At 44.4% G+C, this 23,649-nt stretch overlaps 1 protein-coding gene across 12 annotated transcripts in view; it reads right to left on the reverse strand.

Annotated features, from left to right (window-relative positions):
• The window catches only part of ARMC9 (armadillo repeat containing 9), a 100,780-nt gene that overhangs the window by 54,728 nt on the left and 22,403 nt on the right, over window positions 1-23,649 (reverse strand). For 10 of the 12 annotated variants that reach the window (XR_012906326.1, XR_012906327.1, XM_075938167.1 and 7 more), the window contains 3 exons: window positions 22,963-23,120; window positions 18,044-18,142; window positions 7,922-7,957 (listed from right to left, as the gene is read on the reverse strand). Coding sequence is in view for 10 of the 12 variants with exons in the window: in XM_075938167.1 (XP_075794282.1) it covers window positions 7,922-7,957; window positions 18,044-18,142; window positions 22,963-23,120 (293 nt within the window). In the remaining 2 variants the exon portion in view is untranslated. The remainder of the gene's footprint in view (window positions 1-7,921; window positions 7,958-18,043; window positions 18,143-22,962; window positions 23,121-23,649) is intronic. The other 2 variants (XM_075938170.1, XM_075938166.1) reach the window with 1 other exon arrangement.

Genomic DNA, 23,649 nt, shown 5'->3' on the forward strand with positions numbered 1-23,649 from the left:
ACTTATGCCTCATTATTTGTAATTGCTTAAAAATTTTCCTTCTGTAGTTAATACACTTGTTTTATTGTTTTATCTGGACCAGTGCATGCTTAAACTGAAATATTTGGGAAATTTCATTTGAGATAACTGGATTTGTTCATATCATTTCCTACTAATAAAATGACAGATTTCCAATTAATTGTATTGTCCAGAAGGAATGAGCTGGGCAGTACAAGACACACATTCTGGGGACAAGTCTGGTTCTAGAAATTTGCTGGTGTCACTCTGTAATGGGTGGCTGGCTAAGCACTCATACAGTACAGCTGTGAATAATTGACATGCTAGACTAGAGGCTGTAAGAGAACAGGCCAGGAGAGGTTGTTATCATAGCCAAGCAATGTAAAAGGCACCCCAGGCTGGAGAACTGAGGGGACACATCTATTCAGAAGTCCAGACTGTGGTCCAGAAGTCCACCAGGACCATGGATGTTGCTGAACCAGAGAACCCTGGACCAGAGAGCCCTGGCAGTGGGCAGCTAGTAGCCCGGCAGCCATTGGAAGGCCAGAAGCAGATCCTGGCCAGCCCTTTAGCCCCTGGGCAGGAAACACAGCCAGGCTGGCAGCTGCTGGGGGCCAGGAGAGGGGCCAGTGGCCAAGAGGGAAGCCAGCCGGGAGGCCAGCACTCCTGGAAGAGCCCTGACCTTCCCGGTCCGGCAAACTCTCTTTTCCAAGACCTATCAGATTCCGAGGATGCCAGACAAGGGAGGTCCAACCTGTACTGGCTTCCTTTGTAAATTGCTTTGAGATCTACTGATGAAATGTGCTAGATAAGGGATAGGGATTGCAATCAAATTAAATAAATGCTCATGGCTGTTAAATAATGCACAACCAGAGAACAGACAGTGTTTGACTCTGCCAGAAAACAACAATGCTCCAGAAAGTATGTTAACATGAGTTACAATAAATAATAATTTTGCAATAAATGTAGTTTATATTTGGAACTTGTTTGGGCCTATATTGTAATAACTTTATGAGAACAAGAACAGCAGTAAAATATTGCTAGAAAGTTATTTGATTTCTACAGAAGGTCATTTGAAAACCAAACACTGTGGTTACTTTTATGCTTTATAGGGCTATAGATTCAGTTTCCAAGATGCTTTCAGCTTGCTTTTGACAAGCAACTGAGGCATACTTAATACATGAGCACCGTATCCCACAGAGCCACCCACCACCCTCTCCCCATCGCGCTGCTGCCTCTGATAGAGAGGCAGCAGCATGGAGTGTGAGGTGGGCAGACAGGAGTCGATGTGCATGGGAACTGGCTTTTAAGCCGGCTCCCCATGTGTACCGGCTCCTCAGAGTTGTCTTCCCCTCTCCCCCTGTGCTACTGCCTCTATCTGACACAGAGAGAGCAGCGTGGGGTAGCAGGGCTCCCCATGGATGGCACCAGGAGCTAACTGGCTGCTAGCCCCGCCCCCTGGAGGACTATCAAATAATCATGTAACTGTTAAGATTTGATGCAGTTACACAATTATTAATCGATATATCTAGCATCCCTAGTTAAAACCTCTTACCAAATTTTTCCAAGTCCAACACAACAGAAATTCTTTGTGAGCACAGCAACTTCGGGATCACAGCTCACAACACTTCACTAAGTGGCGAGTAACACTGACTCAGCTGTGTGACTGGCCAATGCTCGGCTACTGAGAATGACTGAACTGCCAGATCCCACCCGCAGGCAGCACACCTGGGATGCACTCTTCTGAAGCTATGCTGTGACACATGTGAACTGTATTTACATACACAGCCATAACAACTTCTGATGTGGCCATGATGCCCTGTTTTACAAGTACACACATTAATATATTTGAAAAAGAGAAAAAATTGACGTCTGTCTAATTTGGCCCTCCTTAAAACCTGGCGCCCTAGGCAACTGCCTCGTTCGCCTATGTTCAGGCTGGTGGCGCCTCAGAGCAGTGCATCTGGGAGAGAGTAGATATATTAGGCACACTGGTTGACTAACTCAATTTTTAGTAAGGGGAGGCATTTCCAAGACAAATGCCATAGAACAAGGGCTCAGGAACTCACAGGTAATCAGGCGTGTTAGCAATTCCTGGGGCAAAGGTCGGACCACTGAGATCTCTCTCACAACAACCCATTTCTCTCTTTAATAAACTCCTTGTGGTTCATGAACTGGTACATTCCATGTACAATGGCACAGCACATGATTAATTACCACAGGGCAGAGGGAAAACAAAGCAATCTGAACAAAATTGATCCTATTAAACATTTAACAAAAGAAACACTCATTGTAATCTAGGTTTCCACTAAGCACATTGAAGGTTAAAACTAACAATGACTGAGTCTCTACAACCTAAATTCTAGAGCAGTGGCTTCCAACCTTTTCATTTGGAGACCTCTAAAAAATTCAAACGGAGATACAGACTCCTTTTAAAGTTCTGGACATAATCTGTAGACTTCTACCATCCACAGACTCAGCAATGCTTCCCCTCAGGTTTTCAAGTTTACTGAGTGCAATGTTCTTCTTTAGCTATAATTAGCTAACACTAAAAGGACTCGTCAGGCCATTTTAACATAGAACCATGGGGTTGGAAGAGATCTCAGGAGGTTCCCTAAAAGCAGGAACAATCCCAACTAAATCATCCGAGCCAGGAATTAACATCTTCTAGGGATAGGGTTGCTAAAAAACACCAGGAAAAAATTCTGTTGAAGAATTTTGTTGAGAGAGAAAAAAGACTCCAAGACTTATTAAGCAAAAAACAAACAAAAAAAAACCAATAAAACAGCATTAAAACAGCATGTCGCCTTTAACAGTGAGTGCAGGGATAGGAACAGGGGACTGGTTGAGCACTAAGACCCAGGGGAATCATTGCTTCCCCTTGGTCTTTTTGCCGGCAGTCATTTTGTGCGGGCAGCTTTGCGGAACCAGGTAAGCATGGGGGCTGGGGTCGGGGGGCTAGGAGTGTTGGGGCCCGGAGGGATATCGGGGGGGGAAAGGCCGAGAGCTGAGTGTTTGTAGGGTTGCCAGGTGCCCGGCATTTTTGCCTCCTGGCCGGGGGGCGGGGGGAGGAAATCAGAAAATACTGGATATCTTAGGTGTCCAGTATTTTTTAACCGGACAGGAGGCAAAAATACCGGACTGTCTGGGTGAATACCGGACACCTGGCAACCCTATCTAGGGATGGAGATTCCACCCCCTCCCTAGGGAGGGGCAACTCCCATTCCAGTGCTTCCCCACCCTCCTAGGGAAATAGTTTTTCCTAATATCCAACCTAGACCTCCCCCACTGCAACTTGGGACCATTGCTCCTCATTCTGCCATCTGTCACCACTGAGAACAGCCTCTCTCCACCGTCTTTGGAACCCTTCTTCAGTTAGTTGAAGGCTGCTATCAAATCTCCCCTCACGCTTCTCTTCTGTAGACTAAACAAGCCCAAATCCCTCAGCCTCTCCTCATGAGTCATGTGCTCCAGCCCCCCCTTCATTTTTGTTGCCCTCCACTGGACTTTCTCCCATGTATCCACATCCTTTCTGTAATGGGGGGCCCAGAACTGGATGCAGTACTCCAGATGTGGCCTCACCAGTGCCGAGAAAAGGGGAATAATCACTTCTCTAGGTCTGCTGGTAATGCTTCTACTAATGCACCCTAACATGCCATTAGCCTCGTTGGCTACAAGGGAACAATGTTGACTCATATTCAGCTTCTCATCCACTGTAAATCCCCATGCCCCTGATCTTTCTACATGTGCAACAGGCACTGATAGATTTTAAACATTTGAATAATAGTATTTTGCAAGCTATCAATTACATGATTAAGAGGAACATTCAGTATATATATGTATATCCATGACATCCTAAGGTTTCATTCTGAACAAAATCCCATACAACTTATGCCTTGGGGCTAGCCAGTTTTTCGAAGGTAGACAGTGAATGCAGTACAGAAACTAGGCATCTTTCAGTAAGGAAATAAAAGACTAATAGCCAAGCACAGCTCAGTCTGGCAGGGTCATCATAGGCCTACGACTAATGTTGCTGTGCTGGGTCTTGCCAATGCCGATACAGTTGCTATATTAATTTAAGTATTTCTGTCACAATGCAAAAGTAGCTACAGATGGCCACCTTGCATTTCAGAAAGAAACAAAGCATGAATGTGATCAGGGCTCAATAAAAAAAAAGTTCAAAGGGAAATCAATGTTTATAAAAGAAAACAAATACACGTCAATTTAGAGCCAAAACCCAAAGATGATTAACAAATACTGTAGCTCATAATCCATCCAACTGGCTCATCTACATTATTTTACATGGTACTGCATACATCCGAAAGCCAGATTCTGATCTTAGTTACTTGCGGGGGCGGGGGGGGGGGAGGGGGAACCAGTGTAAAACCTGCAGTCTCTCTGAATTTACAGAAGTATAACTGAGGTCAGAATTAAAATTATAGCTGCCTGACGAAAATGTAAGTTTCAATATCCAAGTTCAGGCTAATTTGTGCAGCTCACTTGCACCCTGAAATATAAACAGTATGCATACAGTTTGGATGCTGAACTTGTTGATATTCATAATATGTTGATGCCAAGCAAAAGCCAGATGCAACCTGTAATGGGCCATATTCTGAGCCTGTGTCAAACAGAATAGCACCACTGAAATAACTGGAAGTAGGCCAATGTACACGATCCGAAGATCTGCCCGGAGTTTTTAATTCTTGAGGAAAATGGTTAGTTCCTAGCATACTGCAGGTATTTTCATGTATTCGGTCTTATGCAAATGTCTCTTTTCTCATACAAAATAGATCCTCTCTTGGTGTTTGACAATCCACGCTAAAAGGCTCTCAAGCAGGGGTTTGGAGCCCCTGGAGGGCCACGAGCTGGTATCAGGGGTCCTTCCAAGCAAGGCCAGCATTAGACTTGCTGAAGCCCAGGACAGAAACCCAAAGCCTCCCTGCTTGGGACTGAAGCCTGGGGCCTCAAACCTTGCCATCTGAGGCAGAAGCCAAAGCCTGAGCAACATAACTTTGCAGGGTCCCTGTGGCATGGGGCTCCAGGCAACTGCCCTGCTTGCTACCGCTTACCACTGGCCTTGGCTTTTATATGCAGAAAAACAGTGTTGTGCGTGCCTCAGAGGAGCCATGGAGTTTTTATAGCATGTTCAGGGAGCCTCAGAAAGAAAACCCGTGCAGTAAAAATCAATTACTTATAAAAGAATGAAAGTACAGTGCAAAATTATCGTGGTGCATTAAAGGGTCCCCCACTAGTCTAGTACCAGTGTACTAGAATGTATACAACACCTGAGTAAAGAAGTGACATATTGAATGGTAACAGTAAGCAAGTGAGAGAGAAAAAAGAACCACAGCTATGAGCTTAACAGATGCTGTCTAGCTAGGGGTCAATAATGCTCCAGAGAGAGTTTTGAAAATAAGTGGGGGGGGTTTTTTATTTGCATTTTTCTATCTTAAACTAAGAACATCAGCATAAAAAGCAATACTTGATTCTCCAAGAGTCCATTCACACCTGCTAATTTCTCACCTGAAAGCAATCTTCCTTATTAAAACCTCAACTGGCCACTGCAGAAGTGAGTGGAATGTCAAACACCAAGTGAAGATTGATAGCATCATAGAATCATAGGACTGGAAGGGACCTCAAGAGGTCATCGAGTCCAGCCCCCCGCCCTCAAGGCAGGATCAAGCTCCGTCTACACTATCCCTGACAGATGTCTATCTAACCTGTTCTTAAATATCTCCAGAGAGGGAGATTCCACCACCTCCCTTGGCAATTTATTCCAATATTTGACCACCCTGACAGTTAGGAATTTTTTCCTAATGTCCAATCTAAACCTCCCTTGCTGCACTTTAAGCCCATTACTCCTTGTCCTGTCCTCAGAAACCAAGAGGAACAAATTTTCTCCTTCCTCCTTGTGACACCCTTTTAGATATTTGAAAACCGCTATCATGTCCCCCCTTAATCTTCTTTTTTCCAAACTAAACAAGCCCAGTTCATGAAGCCTGGCTTCATAGGTCATGTTCTCTAGACCTTTAATCATTCTTGTCGCTCTTCTCTGTACCCTTTCCAATTTCTCCACATCTTTCTTGAAATGTGGCGCCCAGAACTGGACACAGTACTCCAGCTGAGGCCTAACTAGTGTAGAGTAGAGCGGCAGAATGACTTCACGAGTTTTGCTTACAACACACCTGTTGATACAACCTAGAATCATACTTGCTTTTTTTGCAACAGCATCACACTGTTGACTCATATTCAACTTGTGGTCCACTATGACCCCTAGATCCCTTTCCGCCATGCTCCTTCCTAGACAGTCGCTTCCCATCTTGTATGTATGGAACTGATTGTTCCTTCCTAAGTGGAGCACTTTGCATTTCTCTTTATTAAACTTCATCCTGTTTCCCTCTGACCATTTCTCTAACTTGCTAAGGTCATTTTGAATTATGTCCCTATCCTCCAAAGAAGTCGCAACCCCACCCAGTTTGGTATCATCTGCAAACTTAATAAGCGTACTCTCTATCCCAATATCTACATCATTGATGAAGATATTGAACAGTACGGGTCCCAAAACAGACCCTTGCGGAACTCCACTTGTTATCCCTTTCCAGCAGGATTTAGCACCGTTAACAACAACTCTCTGACTACGGTTATCCAGCCAATTATGCACCCACCTTATCGTGGCCCTATCTAAGTTATATTTGCCTAGTTTATCAATAAGAATATCATGCGAGACCGTATCAAATGCCTTACTAAAGTCTAGGTATATGACATCCACCGCTTCTCCCTTATCCACAAGGCTCGTTATCCATGATCATGTAAAGGATCAACAGGAATACGTTGCTTAATGGAGGTAATCTTTTAATACAGGTGGGTCGGGGTTGGACTCAATGGTTCCAGGACATTGGAAGTACACCAAGATTGTATTTGGCCCAGTGCATTCAGAGATACTTTGGGGCAGTTTCCTAAAACAAAAGATTATTTACAAAGGGTGGGGTGTACTGGTTTCTCTGTATTTTCAAGGGAAGAATAATTAAAAGCAGCAAATGGAAGAGAAAAAAAATGTGTTTTATGAAAACATCCTTAATAAAGTCAAAAGTAGTGCAAGGAAAACACATAGGATTTACTAAAGAGAACATTGCTTGACATTTTTGAATGAGGTGTCAGTAGCTCTTTGTAGTTTGATTTCATACTCGATTGTTTAACAAACTAATATCCTTTCTCTGCAAAGAATGCACTGTCTGTGGGCAATATCAAATGCTTACAATGCACTTGTAATATTGTCAGAATACAAATATCCATCTGGGGTGCAGAAGGTGCTGTTGGCACTCCCTGTACTATTTGGGTTTTTAATTTTTAAAGGAAAATTATGTGGTTTTAATTGTATGACAATCTGATCATTTTTCAAATACCAGATTTTGATTTGTGACAAAAAATACAAGTAGCTCTTTTGGGGGACAGAAAATGAACCTGTGCCATGTTATCTTAAGTAAAGATGTTTATCAACTTACCTAACAGGTTGGTACAAGGGTTAGCTAATGTTTGCACTGAACTTTGAAGATGCAGTGTGTAATTCAAGTGCTAAATATTAAGGCTCATAGATCAAACAAACATCTCCTCCATTTTATAAAGAAGCCACTTTCCTCTTAGAGCTACATTAATGCAGCAACTCTTGAGCTAAGGTGCCTTGTGTCAGAGGTGTTACACACGAATGAGTTGCCCTGGAATGTGTATCTTGTTCTCCATGCAAGCATCCCCAAAACCCATATATACAGTTTTAAAAAATAACTGTGATGTCCAGAATAGTCAGTGACTTGGTATGGAGTAATGTAGAGCAAGTGAAATTATCATACACAGAGCAAGCAGAGAAATACAGAATGTGACAGGCTGCAGCAGGCAATGTGAAAGATACAAAGAAGATATAGAAACTTACATATCCGTCATCACAAGGGCTCAGAGAGTAATATCCCTTGATGGACAAACAGGCACACATTAAAATAAAGAAGATTAAAAAAAATAAGTTAACAGAAATAACTCACAGAAAAAAAAACAATTAAAAAAGACCCAAACAAATCAAAATTACTTGAAGAATAACATACAGTTGAATAGGAAAAGCAAGGGTGCAAACTCCTCTTCCTCCTCTCACTCTGCAATAAAGCTAGTTGTGCCTATGGCTGTGGGGCTGAGAACAGGATAGGTCTCTAGTTACTATTTGCATTGGTAGGCCTGCCACAGACACACCTGGTCTACACACAATTTTTACAGGTATAATTATTTTGATGATAGATTATTTTTTACCAATATACTTTTATACCAGTTAAACCCCTAATATGGATACAGATTACTGGTATAAAAGTATATCTTTGACTAATATTACTTACTCCCCTTCCTGTTAAGAAATAGCTATACAGCTTTAAGTGCCTTCATACAATTGTATCCATACTAGATGAACTGTACTGCTGTAGCTAGACCGGTATAGTCAGAGCAACAAATACCAGTGAACTCAGTCTTGACTGGATGATACCAACTACAGGTTGAACCTCCCTCGTCTGGCACCCTCAGGATCAGACCATTTCTGTATAAGAGAGTTTTCTGGATCACAGGAGGCCAGTGTTTTCTAGCAGCATTACTAACATTTCCACTGCTTACTGTGCTTTTAGAGGACATTTAGGGGTAAATCAGAGCTAAATAATAGCAAGAACACTGAGAGCTAGGACTGGTGGCTTTAAACAAACTTTATGGGGTTACAGGAAACTTGGTCACAGCCATGAAAAGTGGTCATCCGACGAACTCAAATAATTCTGGACAACTGATGTTTCTAGATAAGAGTTCTGGACGAGAGGCGTCCAACCTGTACTGAGAATACTGAGAATGTAATCGTCGCTTGGTTTTTCTCACAAGTGCAAGGAGACAATTGTGAGAAATAATGCAGCGGAAGGGTGTTTAGTCTAGAAGCAATTTCCTACAGAAGGCAACTTTAGAGTTACTGAGGAGACTTCCCAAAGGTAAAAATCAGGGCGTAGCTACACACAAAATCAGCTGTAATTCCCACCTTCAGTTATTTTAGTACATATCTGCTTGTGAGTTCACTTCAGCTGAAGACCAACCCTTTCCAAATTAAGTTGTTTTTAAATCTAAATAGGACATTCTGAATCCAAAATAAGAATGTCCACACATACTGGCACCAATATAACTAAGGTACAACATTCAACCACTTAGTTATTTTGGTTTTTGGTTGTGTGAAGAGGAGTCCTCAGTATTCAGTTACTCCTGCCATAGAGTGACCAGATGTCCTGATTTTATACAGACAGTCCCACTCTTCAGGACTTTGTCTTACATAGCCCATGTCCCCATTTTTCACACTAGAATCCTGCCCGTGCAAAGAAATAAATAGATAAGAAAATACTACTATCGGCAAGTTTCTCATTTAAGTGTCATCCATGCTGTACTGTTCCTATGATATATGGGTAAGGAATTTTGCTGCTCTCCATCATGACTGGGGTTTGGGCAAAAGTTTCACAAGAAAAGACAACAAATGCTAATTTCTAGACCATTGCAGGAGAGAGGGAAATAAGCCATAGGAGTCCAGATTCCCCTTTCCTCCCGCATTAAGGCATTTTATTCAAACATGAAACATCTCTCCTACACTCAGTAGAGAGGGCAGTTACACGCAAACTGTGTACGATGCTCTGCATCAGCTAGAAAGCATAACCTGTCTTTGTCTAAAATATAGAGCAGTTTTGTTTCTGCATTATCCAAGATCACACATGAGCATTTTTTTCTGCAGGAAGGCGGGGAAGACGGGAAAAAGTATATTTTGTCCTGGAGCGAGTCTACTTAAGGCTGATATTAATTTATACAAAAGGTGTTTTTGTTTTTAAAATGACAGAAGTACACCCGTAGAAAGTTTAGTAAGCACATTCTAGAAAGCTAAAAACAAGAATTCTTCTGTTGTGCCCCCCTGGATTTGCTCCGGTAACCTCCTGTAAAGAGCATTTTACTAACAAAAAGAGACACTTGCTACAAAGCAGTTACTGTTAAACTTGAATGGCATATTTACATTAGCAATGAAAGATGTGCTTATTAGGGAAAGCAAGCAGTGCAAGACAAGAAAAGGAAACATACTATGCTGGGTTACGCAGTAAAAAAAAATAAACACAACCCCAAATCCCAGAGAGCCAAGATAATAAATAACTTATGTGCAGTCATTAAATCAATAAGCACCATATGCAAAAGCTGATGTCTGACAAGTGTGTCAACATTTAAAAAAAAAAGGGTTTTCCCCTCACAGTTCCTTATGACGTCTGCCAAAAGGACAAGTAAAACATAAATATAATTACGGGTAAGCCCCCAAAAGGCAAGCAGAACACAAAGGAACGGCAGAGCGCCAATGGCAGAGAAAGAATGTATTATGCTTTTTTGAATAAAAAATTAAGAACTTTACAATGTAATATAGGTTTAATATGGGCGGTCAGATATTTGGATTCTTAGTCATAACACAGTCCCATGAAAAGGGCAATGACTATGATGCACCCACCACTTCAGCTACAACAGGCTCCATCAAGGAAATAATTTCTCTTCGCCTTTACACTTAGATGTTTCACTGACTTGAGCGCTTTGTATTTCATTGTTAATATTTCGCAAATTAGATGCTTCAATGGTTTTTATAAGTTTGTGTTTCACTGGTCACATTTTAAAATGTGACCTATGAATAAAGTGCTAAATGCACCAAACTACCCTGATAATGCCCGTCTAGAATAAGATAAAAGATGGTTAATTTTGTGTGTGTGTTTTTATCTAGAGTACGATGAAAGGGATACCGTAACCGTGAATTTGCTAACCCATGCTAACTGAATTGGAGGTGTAATTCCCAACTCAGAAAGACATATCTGTATAGGTTAGATGGACTTAGCAAGCTACAAAAAGCAGCATGGGTGGTGGGACAGGCTAGTCCGCTGAATCCCTGGACTCTCAGACAGGATTGTACTCATGGCAGCTAGTCTGTATTACTACGGCATAGCTCAATTGCTACTTTTAGTGCACTAGTTTGACCAAAACTAGTGTCCATGCATCTACCTAAAATGGAAATGACACCTCCAGTGGCAGTGTAGACATACCTTAAGATCACTGAAAAGTTTTTTTTAAAATGTATTCACCAGCAAATAATGTGATTAAACATTAAATCATAAAGACAATTACAGTTTTAACTCATGGTAGTTGGTCAACATATATTCAAGGCTCCTCCTAGCTTTTTTTGCATGAATTTCTTTGATTTTTAAGGGGTTTTTAATTTTTCAGATAACTGGAAGAATATTTTTCATCACACTAATCTAGGCTAAAAACAGAAGCCTAGTTGGGAGCACATGTACACTGGTGCTTTACAGACCTGTAACTTGCTGGGCTCGGAAGGCAGTGGGAGTGTTTTTTCACACTCCTAAGTCAGAAACTTTGCAGTGTAGACTTGGCCCTAGCAAAGAGCGGTCTGAAATACAGATAAGTGGGCTAAAACTTAGAGGCCAATCCTGCATAGACTTAAATGTGAGAGTAATTTACTCATGCGTAATCTTATTTGGCATTATTCATGCTTCAATTTTTGCAGGATAGGGCCCTCTGTGTGCAAATTAAAATACAATCTGCATTTACAAATCAACATTTTAATTAAAGACCTTGATTTTCCTTAGCCAAATAATGGCTCAGCTGACTACAATCTGAAAAGTTTTAAAAACCAATGTGTTTAAACTTCCAAAATTATTCCTTCAACTAAAAATTATTTTCAAGTGACAGAGCCGACATCTTGAAGGCCAACTTTCAATCCAAAACAAATTTTTACACCAAAATTATGAAGCACGAATCATAAATATTATTATGCAAAGGCTGTCAAATTCACAGACAGGACACATAGGGTGGGACGAGGCATACCCGGGAGGTCGACAAATGCCTTTCATGTTGACCGCGGAGCATCCAGACTACTGCGCTGAGCTGACAAACAGCTGATCGGCTCAGCGCGGCAGCCATGTAAATTTAAATGAAGCAGCGATTATTTAAATCGCCGCTTCATTTTCCTATGCCGGGTAGTCTAATCTACATGCCTCTGTCATCAGAGGTATGTAGTCTAGACGTACCCATATAGTGCAATGTAGAAAGTAGTACGGGGACAGCACTTTAAATAAAAGCATGGCCACAACATGAGCACTGGGAGAGAGCTCTTCCAGCGCTCCACGTAAACCACCACCATGAGGGGAGTAGCTAACATTGCTGGGAGCCCATGTACACTGGTGCTTTATAGCCTGTAACTTGTTGGGCTCGGGAAAGGGTGGAGAGTGTTTTTTCACACTCCTGAATCAGAAACTTGCATCGTAGTAAATTGGCAGCATAGACTTAGCCTTAGTAAAGACTTTTTAATACAGATGGGAGACCTTCATCTGCAATTCGAGAGGTGTCGATAGTATCTTTCCCTTCCAAAGAAAAGTTTTCTGAGCATACCCACACCTACTTGATCAAAAGATAACTGACTAGGCCTCACCCCATCTCTACCTTTGCAATCTCCCCTATACAGCTCACTAAAAGTAGCATAGCTTTAAGGCTGCATATCAGGCCAACAAAAAGGGAACTCCACAGTCAATATCTTGCACTTTTTCCTTTCTGTTAACCTGGCTGGAGAACAGATTTTAAAATGTTATTAAAGCTAATGTTTGAAATGAAAGATCACATGTTACACAGGTTTGGAGGAAAGGCTCTGTACATCTAGGGTCATAAACTGCATCTGAGCCAACCAAGCTGATCCAGGTCTTACTAACTTCAACAGGGCAGGACCACATGCTAAAACCTCAAGGAATAGGCTAAAAGAAAACTATGAAAGCTTAATAAATTTGCTGAGGGGCTAAACCAAACAAAACCACCCTGAATGCCAAAGGATGAGCTTTAAAAAATTCTGCCGTGCCAACACTTACCTTATCTAAGTCTAAGTCCCTATCTATCAAAAACAACAAGGAATCCAGTGGCACCTTAAAGACCAACACTTTTATTATGGTAAAAACTTTTGTGAGCTGCAACTACTTCGTCACACATGAAATGAGTTGCAACTCACAAAAGCTTATGTTATAATAATAAAATGGATAGTCTTTACAGTGCCACCCAGCTCCTCCTTGTTTTTGCTGAAACAGATGAACATGGCTTCCTCTCTGAAGTCTATCTAGCCAGAGAAAGTGGTCTGTATAAGAAGAGACAGTTACCGCTACATTTGGAGTCAGTGCACTTCAGTTGGAATGTAAATTGTAGTCTGCATGTGTCGTGCACTGACTGGCCCACATGGACCTTGCTGATGAAAACTATCAGATCCTACTGGCCGTTAATGTAGTACCAGGACTACAATGAACACACACTTGTGTACCGACCCCTTGCATGCAGGGGTGACCCAGGCCTGCAGGGAGAGCAGAGGAAGGGTGGCTGGTTCCAGCAGTGTTAGTGAACATGCTCAATCCCAACCAAACAGCAAATCTAGGAAGGCACATGACCCCACATGCTGACACCTCCCCACCCCACACATACCCCTCTGCCTAGTGGTGTGCATTAGCACACCATGCAGACAATCCCCTAGTAATGGTAAAGGACACATTTTTAAACCACTCTGACTGGTTTAAAGTAAACAATGAAGTGACCTTCCAACACATACCCCGCACAGATGTTGCTTAGGACACACTGCTTTATTACAAAGCTTATGTGAAAATCTGAAACCACTTAAGGACATGCAGAACATCTAGTTGCATAATAAAAATGTTATTTGGACATTTTTAAACCAAGTGTGATAGGCTACCTAAGCAGCCTGGTGGGCGATCTGCAATGCCATGCCATAGACCTGGGGGTTTGATTTCTCATCTTTTGTTTTCTGGGTCAACAGAGACTGGGAGTACTGCAGCGTATCATAGAGATGGACAAGGAAGAAGTCCCTGAGTTTCTGATATGTCAAGTTATTCCAGCTTTATCTAAGGAAGCGAGTTGAGCTGGAAGATCTTCAGTTTTTGGTGTGACTACTCTTGTGTTTGTTTTTAACTATTCATTGTTCACACGCCAAGAGTGCTTCTGGGAGGCATGTGGTATATATTGGAAACAAACAAGAATTCTATAATTCAGAAGAATGAAAGGACTGAGTTAGAGAAGCTGCTTATAATGGGGCTCAGATTTGCAGGGCAGACTAGTTAACCCTGCCCCCAAACCAGGGCTAGCTGCTTGGATGGCAACATGATTATTTCTCATCCACACTACACATTTTAACTGGGTTGTAACTGGATCTCCTGATAGTTGTGCTCACAGTCACAGCTCAAATGCCTACATAGTGAGAGTATAAACAGGAAGAAAGTAGTGGAAACCACCAGAAATTAGGGATGTCAACATGTAGTTGACTATAAGATTAACTGATAAGCCTAGGCTAATCAGTTAAATCTTGTTGACTAAACACATCCCCCCCCCCCTTTTGCTGCCTCTGTATAAGGGGGGAGTAGGAACCGCTTAATGGGACCGACTGGGGCTTGGATGCGCGCCAACAGCTGCGCCCTATTTCCCGGGCTCCCACTCTTACCACCCTCTCGATTCACCCCACCTTAGCCCCACCAGGCACGTTCTGTTGAGAGCTCCCTCCCCCCAGTGATAGTTTCATTTTGTTGCCCTGAAGATCCTAAGCACCAGCCTGTTTTTGTTGGTAATCAGTCAGGCTGCACCTGGGTCCTTAGTCCGTATGGACTATTTAACAGCTCCGGCAGTAACGTCACCTCTCAGTTTGTTAATGTCCCGGACCACAGTTTCCCACCCAACCTTACCTCCATCGCCTTTATTTCCCCTGAGGAGAACGCCTCATGGGCATACCCCTTTATCTCCACTAACGCCATAGGGAACTTGTTAACCTGTCTATTTCTTGCATTCATACGGAAACCAATGGCCATGAATACCGAGATCCCATTCCCATTCCCTGGTATTGGGGCGATGACCACAATGAGTACAACCTCACTATCTTTCTAATGGACCACCAAAAGCTAAACACACCAGCTTTTTCGAAGCTCAGTGCACTCCGCCCTGGACATTTCTGGATTTGCGACAACCAAGCCCATGCCACCCTTCCTGCACACGCCATAGGATGCTGCACCCTTGGCTACGTCTAAATTGAGGGAGGAGACATCTACTCCTACGCGAGAGATGAACATCCCCGCTTCACCCATCGACAAAAACGTGGGTCTGGGGACATTTGGAAGTCAATTGAGGGCTGGTTTAGTAAAACCGCACAGGCTGTGGTCACATTTAACCCTGTAGGCAATTTGATTTTGCAAGAAGAAGTTCGAGCCCTTGGCATTAGCATTGAAAGACTTGGCAATAAGACTGCTACTGCCTTACTTCTTACTAATCAAAAGGTAGAAGAAATGCGCCTGTATGTAATGCAAAACTGTTTAGCTTTAGATTATTTGTTTTTAAAGGAATCTGGGTTTTGTCGTTGGTTAGGCAACAGGTACCCTCAGTTTGCAGGTAATGTTGTATGGAAATTAAATCTATTGAGCAAAATGTAACACAGATTACTGATGATATCGAGGAGGTTGCTAAGAAGGCCAGAGAATCTGTTTCTTGGTGGGAGAACATATTCAGCTGGGTCCCTTCCATATTTGGCCATATTTTCCCTTTGTGTCATATTGCTGGCTGTTAGCTTTGTGCTGTGCCTTGTTTGCGGCATCGTAAAAAACCTCACGAACGGCATCTCCGCCCTACCTATCTCCACGCCCGAACAAGAGGGGCCACTTGCCTTTGAGGAGGCGGAGACGGACGAGGAGGTGGAGGTCTAGGTCTTCCCAGACGCGGCCATGGCCACGGGGGCATGTTAGAGAAAAAACTGCCCCCCCAGTAAAAAGTTTGGCCAGGCCGCTTTTGCTATAGTGGGCTACAGTACTCCTTGGGAGAAACCGGCCGCACCCTTCCTGCATACCTTTGCCTTTAGAAAAAGGGAAGGTGTGAAAAGGGGAAAATAGCCCCAGACTCTCTCACCCCTCACCTTGGCGTGAGAACTGCGGAGCTTACCTGGTTGCATGAAACCTGCTCAGTTTCAGCCCAACCCCTGGGACACAGACCCCCTACTTGGTGACCGTTGGGCCATATATGGTAATATGCAAGCGTGGAAAAGCAATGTGCAGATTTGGGGATAAATACCTATCACACATGTCGCTCTAGGAGGTCTTTGCAACTGTCACGTTACTGGATTTTGAGGGGAGCAGCCAGATCACTGCTGCACCCATGGGGGGGTGTTGGCCCCAAAAGTGGCACAAAGGGGGGCCATGTGAGGTGTCAAATAGAAGCCTATTTCCTTCTGATTCCATATATGCTATTCATGTGATTGTATAATGTCGGTATGTGAAGTTATAAGCATGTATTTTGTGTGGATACCAAATGTTTCTCTATATGTGGTTGAACTATGGGCAAAGCAGCTCAGCCTATGGACATGCTAACGAGCAAAGCTCTGGAACAATAGCCCTCTATAGGCTAAGGACACACCTCAAGAGTGGTGACTCATACCTAGGGGCTACCAGCAGGGAACACAGGGATAGGCCACAGGCCAGGTGACCTGCTGTAGCCAAGAAGAGACCAGGAAGGAGGGATAAATAGACCATGTGGCTGACTCCATCTTGGTACTCAGCTCAGCACTTCATCCCAGAGGCAGCAATGCAGGGATCGAAGAGCAGGAAAGAACAGTGGACCTATCCTGATCCTAGGATGCGCAATAAGGACTTTTAAGCCAGCAGCTGTAACATCTCTGCTAAAGCCTGCATTGAGAACTGGGAGATTCGATGCATGTAATGTACTATCCTTTAACAACCTTACTCTCATGCTTTTCTTTATTGTAGTAATAAACCTTTAGATGTTAGATGCTAAAGGATTGGCTCAGCATGATTTGTGGGTAAGATCCAGAGGGTAAATTGACCAGGGATCTGTGGCTGGTTTCTTGGAACCGGACAGAACTTGTTCGGGGTAGGTGGGATTGGGTTCTAAGACCCCCCCACCTGCGTATGAGGCCCGGGGCCATCTGGGGCACGGATATTGCTGGGGTGTCGGAGGGGTTTTGCTCGTGAGGCTTCAGGCAGGCTTCTGAAGCGCTCTGTGGGACTGGTTTGTGGCCTGTTTGGGAAGGTCACCAGTCTGGGGGCTGTAAGGAGCCCCATATTTGAGCAATTCGCCCTGAGCGGACGCCCTCAGTGGTGCCCAGACCTGGTCCGGTCTGTCACAGCAACACACGTACCACCGTGAGTGTGCCTTCCCGCATACTTCAAAGCACTGCCGGCCTGATCAACCGACCAGCCACCTCCCCCGACTCTCAGGCGTAACCAAGGCCTTCGCAACCGAACTGATATCTTGGAAATGTTCCATGTGCTGTGTAAGTTGGTATGTAGGATTTGATTTTTTCTTGTTGTATAAGCTTAGTGTTGTAGTAGTTTTGGGTAGTACATAAGAGTTTGCAGTTATCACTGTTATTTAATTAGTGTAGCTGGATATTTTTAGAATAGAGATTATTCCCCTTGCCATTCCCATCCTTATATCTCTGACACATTTAACTAGAAATCATAGAATAAATATAATAAATACTGTAAATTCATTATTAACACGGTCTATTAAAAATCTTAGAATAAATACTATAAATTCATCACTGTTATAAATAAATATTTTTTATTTGCTAAAACGGTCCACCTGGTTCTGTCCTTCCCCCCCTTGGGTATGCATCATCGGACCTGTGATTCTTGAGACATTTATAACCAGTAAAACACAAAATGTCGACATCACATGGTCAAAATAGACAAAGTAAATATCCTTAAATCAAGCGTTAAGTTCTCAAGTAGCATTCTCTCTCATTTTGTCTGTCTGTATATTTCTGTCATCACTGATGGAAATATTTGTTATTGGTGTATGTGGCAAAATCTATGTTTATGAATAGAAATCTAATTCCTCCATGCCTAAATAGACAGCTTACTGAATATTGCATGTTAAGATGGTTATAGTGATTGAAGTAAATATTTGCATTGATTATACTTACAGTTCCAGGCCTTGTGAAGTCAATGCTGTGTGCTATGCTTTGTCTCATCTGATTGCTAAACAAGCGAACACAGATGCTTTGAAGATATTCTGGTGTGATCTAAAATAAGGAAACAAAACAAGCCCAGGGAATAACATAACATTTCCATTTGACTTCAGCCAGGTATTTGTACAGCAGGTCAGTGCTTCTTGGGTGGTCGGACCCAACCATCAGCAAGTGACAGAACAGTTCTGGATGGGTCTGGAACCCAGGGTGGAGGTAAGACCCTGCAGAGGGAGGAGAGGGTGGAAAGGGGGAGCAAGCTTGTCCCACAGTCATTCATGGGGGCTGGACCCGGCTCTGGGTTTTTCAGCCTGGTATATGGGGTCGCAGCCCATTCAGGTTTGATCTAGCCACCCACGCACATATCATGAAGGGGGCAGACAGACAAACACAAGCGGGGATGCAACCCTTCGCACCAGGATGCTGCACCATTCACTCAAAATTTGGACCCACTGCCCTTCCAATCATGATGGCAAACCTGAGTGCCACTGTGACTTCGTGTACCAGGTCACAATGCCTGGAATGGGGTACTAGTCTCAACTACATGGGATAGGAGCCATCTCTGCAGGGTGAGTGCAGGGTGGGTTTGCTCTCCATCCCCTCCCCTGGGGATTCCCCTTTGCACTATGCTGGGATTAGGGCTGTAGTACCAAGGAGGGTGCTGCTGTGTGTAGCTGGTGCTCCAATAGTGGGGCACCAAGAAGCAGGAGGTGGCAAAGGATGCTGACCTATGATTTTGGGCCTCCCGGCTAATTTAGATCCTGTGTGGGCCACACACACAAAAAAAAGACAAAATGCAGTTGATGGTTCACCTTAGTAAAAAGTTTTGGAGAACCTCTGCAGTAAGCAGTTTTACACAGGAATGCCAGAAATGACATCCCTTAGCCACTCACTGAGACAGCTGTAAGTTCTGCATTGCAAACCAGGAAACTGTGTCTGGAAATGGACCAAACTTTGGGCTAGGAATATTAAGTTATGACAGTCATAGAATGTTCCCGACTACAACACTATAGCACCGTGGTCCCCAACACAGTGCCCGTGGTGGTGGGGGGGGGGAACGCGCCGGCCCCAGGTGCACGGCGTTTGCAGGGGGCGCCGGCCCCAGGTGCGCGACGCTTGGCGGGGGAAGAGCGCCGGCTCCGGACGCGCGGCGTTTGCAGGGGGCGCCGGCCCTAGGCGCACGGCGCTTGGCAGGGGCCCTGGCCCCGTGGCTATGGGGGGGCCCCGCCCCCAGGCGTGCAAGTGTCCCCGCCCCCTGGCGCCCGGTGGGCGAACGGCCACGCCCCCTGGCGCCTGGCAACCTCTAATGGCTGGGGACCACTGCTATAGCACATCGCCCTTGGCAATCAGTTCATAAGGAAGATAGAATTCATCATATTAAAGTCTGTGTGGTTTTCCTTTGTTAAAAGGGAAGTTAGACCAAGAATAAATATGAAGTGGAAATACTGCTGAGAGTAATTGTAGGCAACACCTCAGTATAATCCAGCCTAAATGAATGGCAGAGTTCAAAGCATACACAGGTAGCATTCCAGGAGAGAGAGAGAGTAAGCACGTATCATATATGAATACATTTTGTGCTTCATTTCATACAATTGAAATGTTGTTTTCAGTGGGCTTTAGAGTTTGGGGAAAATAAAATAACAGCCACCCTGCCTCCCAGGGAAATGGCCATATGATTCCTGGATATTGGCAAATCTGAGAGTTGGGCTGTTCACCCCTCATTCCCTCTAAGGGGTTGCTGAATGGGATCTATCTGCCTCAAAGCAGCTGAAAGCTCTTCAGTGGGTGAAACGCCTGCTCTTTCCTATCCAGGGAACCCCAGTGCGTGATCTCTCTTGGACCCCCTAACAGCAGCAGTACAAGGTTCCTGATGCCTTCATAGTGTAAAACAACATTATTTTAAATAGCCCAGTTTGGGGCCATAACTGTCCCTCACCCTTACTGGTTTGGTTTTTTACAACGGGATGGAAGGGACACACCAATACTCCAGTACTTTCATTTGGAATTAAAGCACTTCCAATATGATTCTATTCAATGTTCAAAGCTACCCTGAAGTCAAAGCCAGAGCAGACACATTGGTCCACAACTCAAGACCGCCATCACCTGGACACATTTGGGAAGGACAGAATGCTGTGCTGGACTTAACTTTGGGCATGTCTACACAGCAGGGCTAAACTTGAAATAAGCTGCACAACTTGAGCTACACTAATTGTGTAGCTTAAGTCAAAATACCTTATTTCAACATTAGGCGCTGTCCACACAGGAGTTATTTCAAACTAGAGCACTCTTCCCCTAACTTCCTCTACTCCTCATACCAAGTTTACAGAAGTTGGAGTAAGAAGCCCATTATTTGGAATTTGTTTCCAAATAACGGGCTTGCTGTGTCGACGCACACTATGTTATTCCGGAATAATGCTGCTGTGTAGACACCCCCTTTGAGTGCAAAACCAAAACAACAGCTCCTCAGCCTTGTGCTCTTGACACAGCTCCAGATAAAAACACAAGGTATACCCTGTGGGATCGCACCAAAGTATTGAATGGGAGCAGCAAGTGACTGGACATTTTTCTCCTAATTTTTTTCAAAGCTAGCGTGAGCAATACACCTTTCCCATCCTGTTCTGGCCGAGAGGGAACAGGATAGCACTTTTCAAGTATATAAACAGGTGTTACAAGGAGGAGGGAGAAAAATTATTCTCCTTAACTGCTGAAGATAGGACAAGAAGCAATGAGCTTAAATTGCAGCAAGGGAGGTTTACCATCGTGAGACGGGGCCGATCCACACCGCACCCCACTCACTGTTGCGCACACGCTCCTCGGGGCGAACCGAGAGGCATGAGCTGCGTGCACACACTGTTCTCAGGCCGCAGCCCAGTTGACCGGTACGGGGGTCAGCGGCGGTGGAGCACTCCATGCCGAGACGACACCGGGCGCAGCGGGACACTCTCAACCCCTGGGTTAGCGGGTGACGTCATTAGGAGGCGACCCAGGTAGGCGGTTGAAAGGGACAATGGGGGCACAACGGGGAGGAGGAGGAGGTGAGGAAGGGCATATCATGGTGTGGCAGCTCTTAGGGTACGTCTAGACTACATGCCTCTGTCGCCAGATGCATGTAGATTAGGCTACCAGGCATAGGAAAATGAAGCGGCGATTTAAATAATCACCGCTTCATTTAAATTTACATGGCTGCTGCGCTGAGCCGATCAGCTGTTTGTCGGCTCAGCGCAGTAGTCTGGACGCGCGGGTGTCGACATCAAAGGCATTTGTCGACCACCCAGGTATGCCTCCTGGAATGAGTAGGATAAGCGAAGAAGGGGACTCGAGCTGGCCCCAGGCTGCATACGGTGTTTCAAAGCGGCAGCGCAACGTGGAGCCCAGGATCAGCTGCGGACTCCCCTACCAACCGTGGGCTCCATCCAGCACTGCCACTTTGAAACACCGTGGGAGCACAGGGCCAGCGGGGAACTGCTTGAGTTCCCTACTGGCCCCGTGCTCCCCGCCGTGCCTTTGCCTTTGAAGTGTAGCAACAGCCCTGGAGGCGCCCTTATTAACTAATCAGTCGATGCAAATTACATTGACTATTCAATTAGCCAATTAATCTAAATTTAACATCCCTATTGCATGGTCCCACTTTAACACTGCTTCAGCAGCAGCAAAGAACCCTAAACTCAGTCGCCAGCCACCAGACGTTCACTCTTGTGTAGGGGGATCCTTCAGCAGCACAGAGCCCTGCTCTCCCTGCTCCCATCAATCCATGGCTGCCTCAATTGCCCCAGGGAAACCACTGGTAGCCAGCATAATTAAGAAGAGCCTTCAGGCTGTTCCAAGTTCCACTGGAAGACAAAACCAGTACAGAGTGAGACCTTGGCTGTGCTACTAAAGTAAATCGAACAAAGTCCGACGGCTGTCTGTCAACCTCAGTAATTGCTGCAGTGGTTCATGTCCACACTATGTCCCCTCTCTTGGTGGTGTGCCAATCTCACCAGGAGTACGTCTACTGACTTAACTGTGCGGGTCTCTGATAGCCATGAGCTCCAGGCAAGCCTGACAGTCAATAGGTGATACCAACGATGCAGTGACTAAACAGACACTAATTCATCCTGAGAGCTACTCTCACAGAGGCAGAGTTATTAGGTCTCTGCAGTGCACAAGTTCATTGGTGGGAGCAACACTGTAATGCAGATGCTTACAGAACTCGATCAACATAAGCTGCCTCATCTCAACCTAACTATGTAGTGCAGATCAGGCCTCAGCCTAGGCGTAGGCCAGGGGACAGAAAAAGACTTTCTGAGACATCTCAATAATGCAGTGCCCCAGAGTTGAGCTGTGCATTCCCGAGTCACAGATAGGGACCCGAGCCTCCTGGCACTGAGACAACCCACCTCCGTCGTAGCAATTTTTCTTTCTTAACTAAATTAACATCACGCAAAGTTGAGCCTGGGGGACCGAGGCAAAGGTGTGCTGAAGTCACTGCTGCACCACCCAAATCTTGGATTAGCTGGGAGACTGGTAAAAATTAAATGAAGCCTCATGGAGGTGCCTCTAATTTAAATAGCTTCCCCAAGGGCTGCTTTGTGCTATGCCGCAGTCCATAATCTCCATATCACTAGGCGCTATGAAAACACCTCCTTCCTGCACCTATGAGGAGAGCATCACAGAAACAATGAGCCTCTACTGTTTCTTAGCTAGGGTACTTCTATTCCAGCCCTGTGTGACACGTTTACACTACTTGAGTAGCATGCAGGGACCAAGGATGACTCTCTCCCCAAGAATTCTGTTTGTCTAGTAAACGCACGCTGTATTTACAGAAACACTCAGCTATTATAAATCGTAACTTGCACTTCCATTCCAAGCAAGTCCACACTTGGGACTCCGCTTACCATCTTGCCATTGACTGTGGCCTCGAGAGAATCCACCAGCTCAGCAGTGACCCCGATGAGATTGTGATAATCTACCTGGATTTTATTAAACCGTTTGAGGTAAGTCATGTTCCTGTGCTCAGCCTCCACTAGCTGCTGATGAAGCTGCTGCAACATTTCTGCAAAAAGGTTAAAAAATAAATCAACTTATTCTTCTGAATAAGAGACAATTTTTTTAAAAGTCAGAAACACAGTTTTATTGCACTGCAGGACAACAACTTTGCTTGCCGCCATAATTTTTTTTTGTCCCAAGATAGAGTTAGAGCAAATTCACTTGTAGCTGTGAGCACTTCCCTCTTGTCCAATCCATTCAATGAAGCCACAATCACAATTACTTCCACAGTTTCAACCTGTGTAATCAGAAATAGCACTGTAACCCTTTGGAAGCATCAGGCAAGATGCTGATTAAAACAGAGATGAAGAGAAGAGAAATCTGTTTCTATGTAAAACCTCCAAATAATCAGAAAAGAAAGGAAATTCAGAAAAAACGGTGTGAGAAAGGGCTGCCCAAACTACATCCGCTGAACTCTGCGAATGTCTCTTTGGATTGTTTTGTAATCTGCATCAGCATACTGAGCTCCCCAATTCCATTCTCCAGCTAAGCTATCCTCACCTACCATAGCCCCTTGCATCTAGCCAGCATCTGGT

Source organism: Pelodiscus sinensis, chromosome 10, assembly GCF_049634645.1.
Source record: "Pelodiscus sinensis isolate JC-2024 chromosome 10, ASM4963464v1, whole genome shotgun sequence".
Classification (NCBI taxonomy): domain Eukaryota; kingdom Metazoa; phylum Chordata; order Testudines; family Trionychidae; genus Pelodiscus; species Pelodiscus sinensis.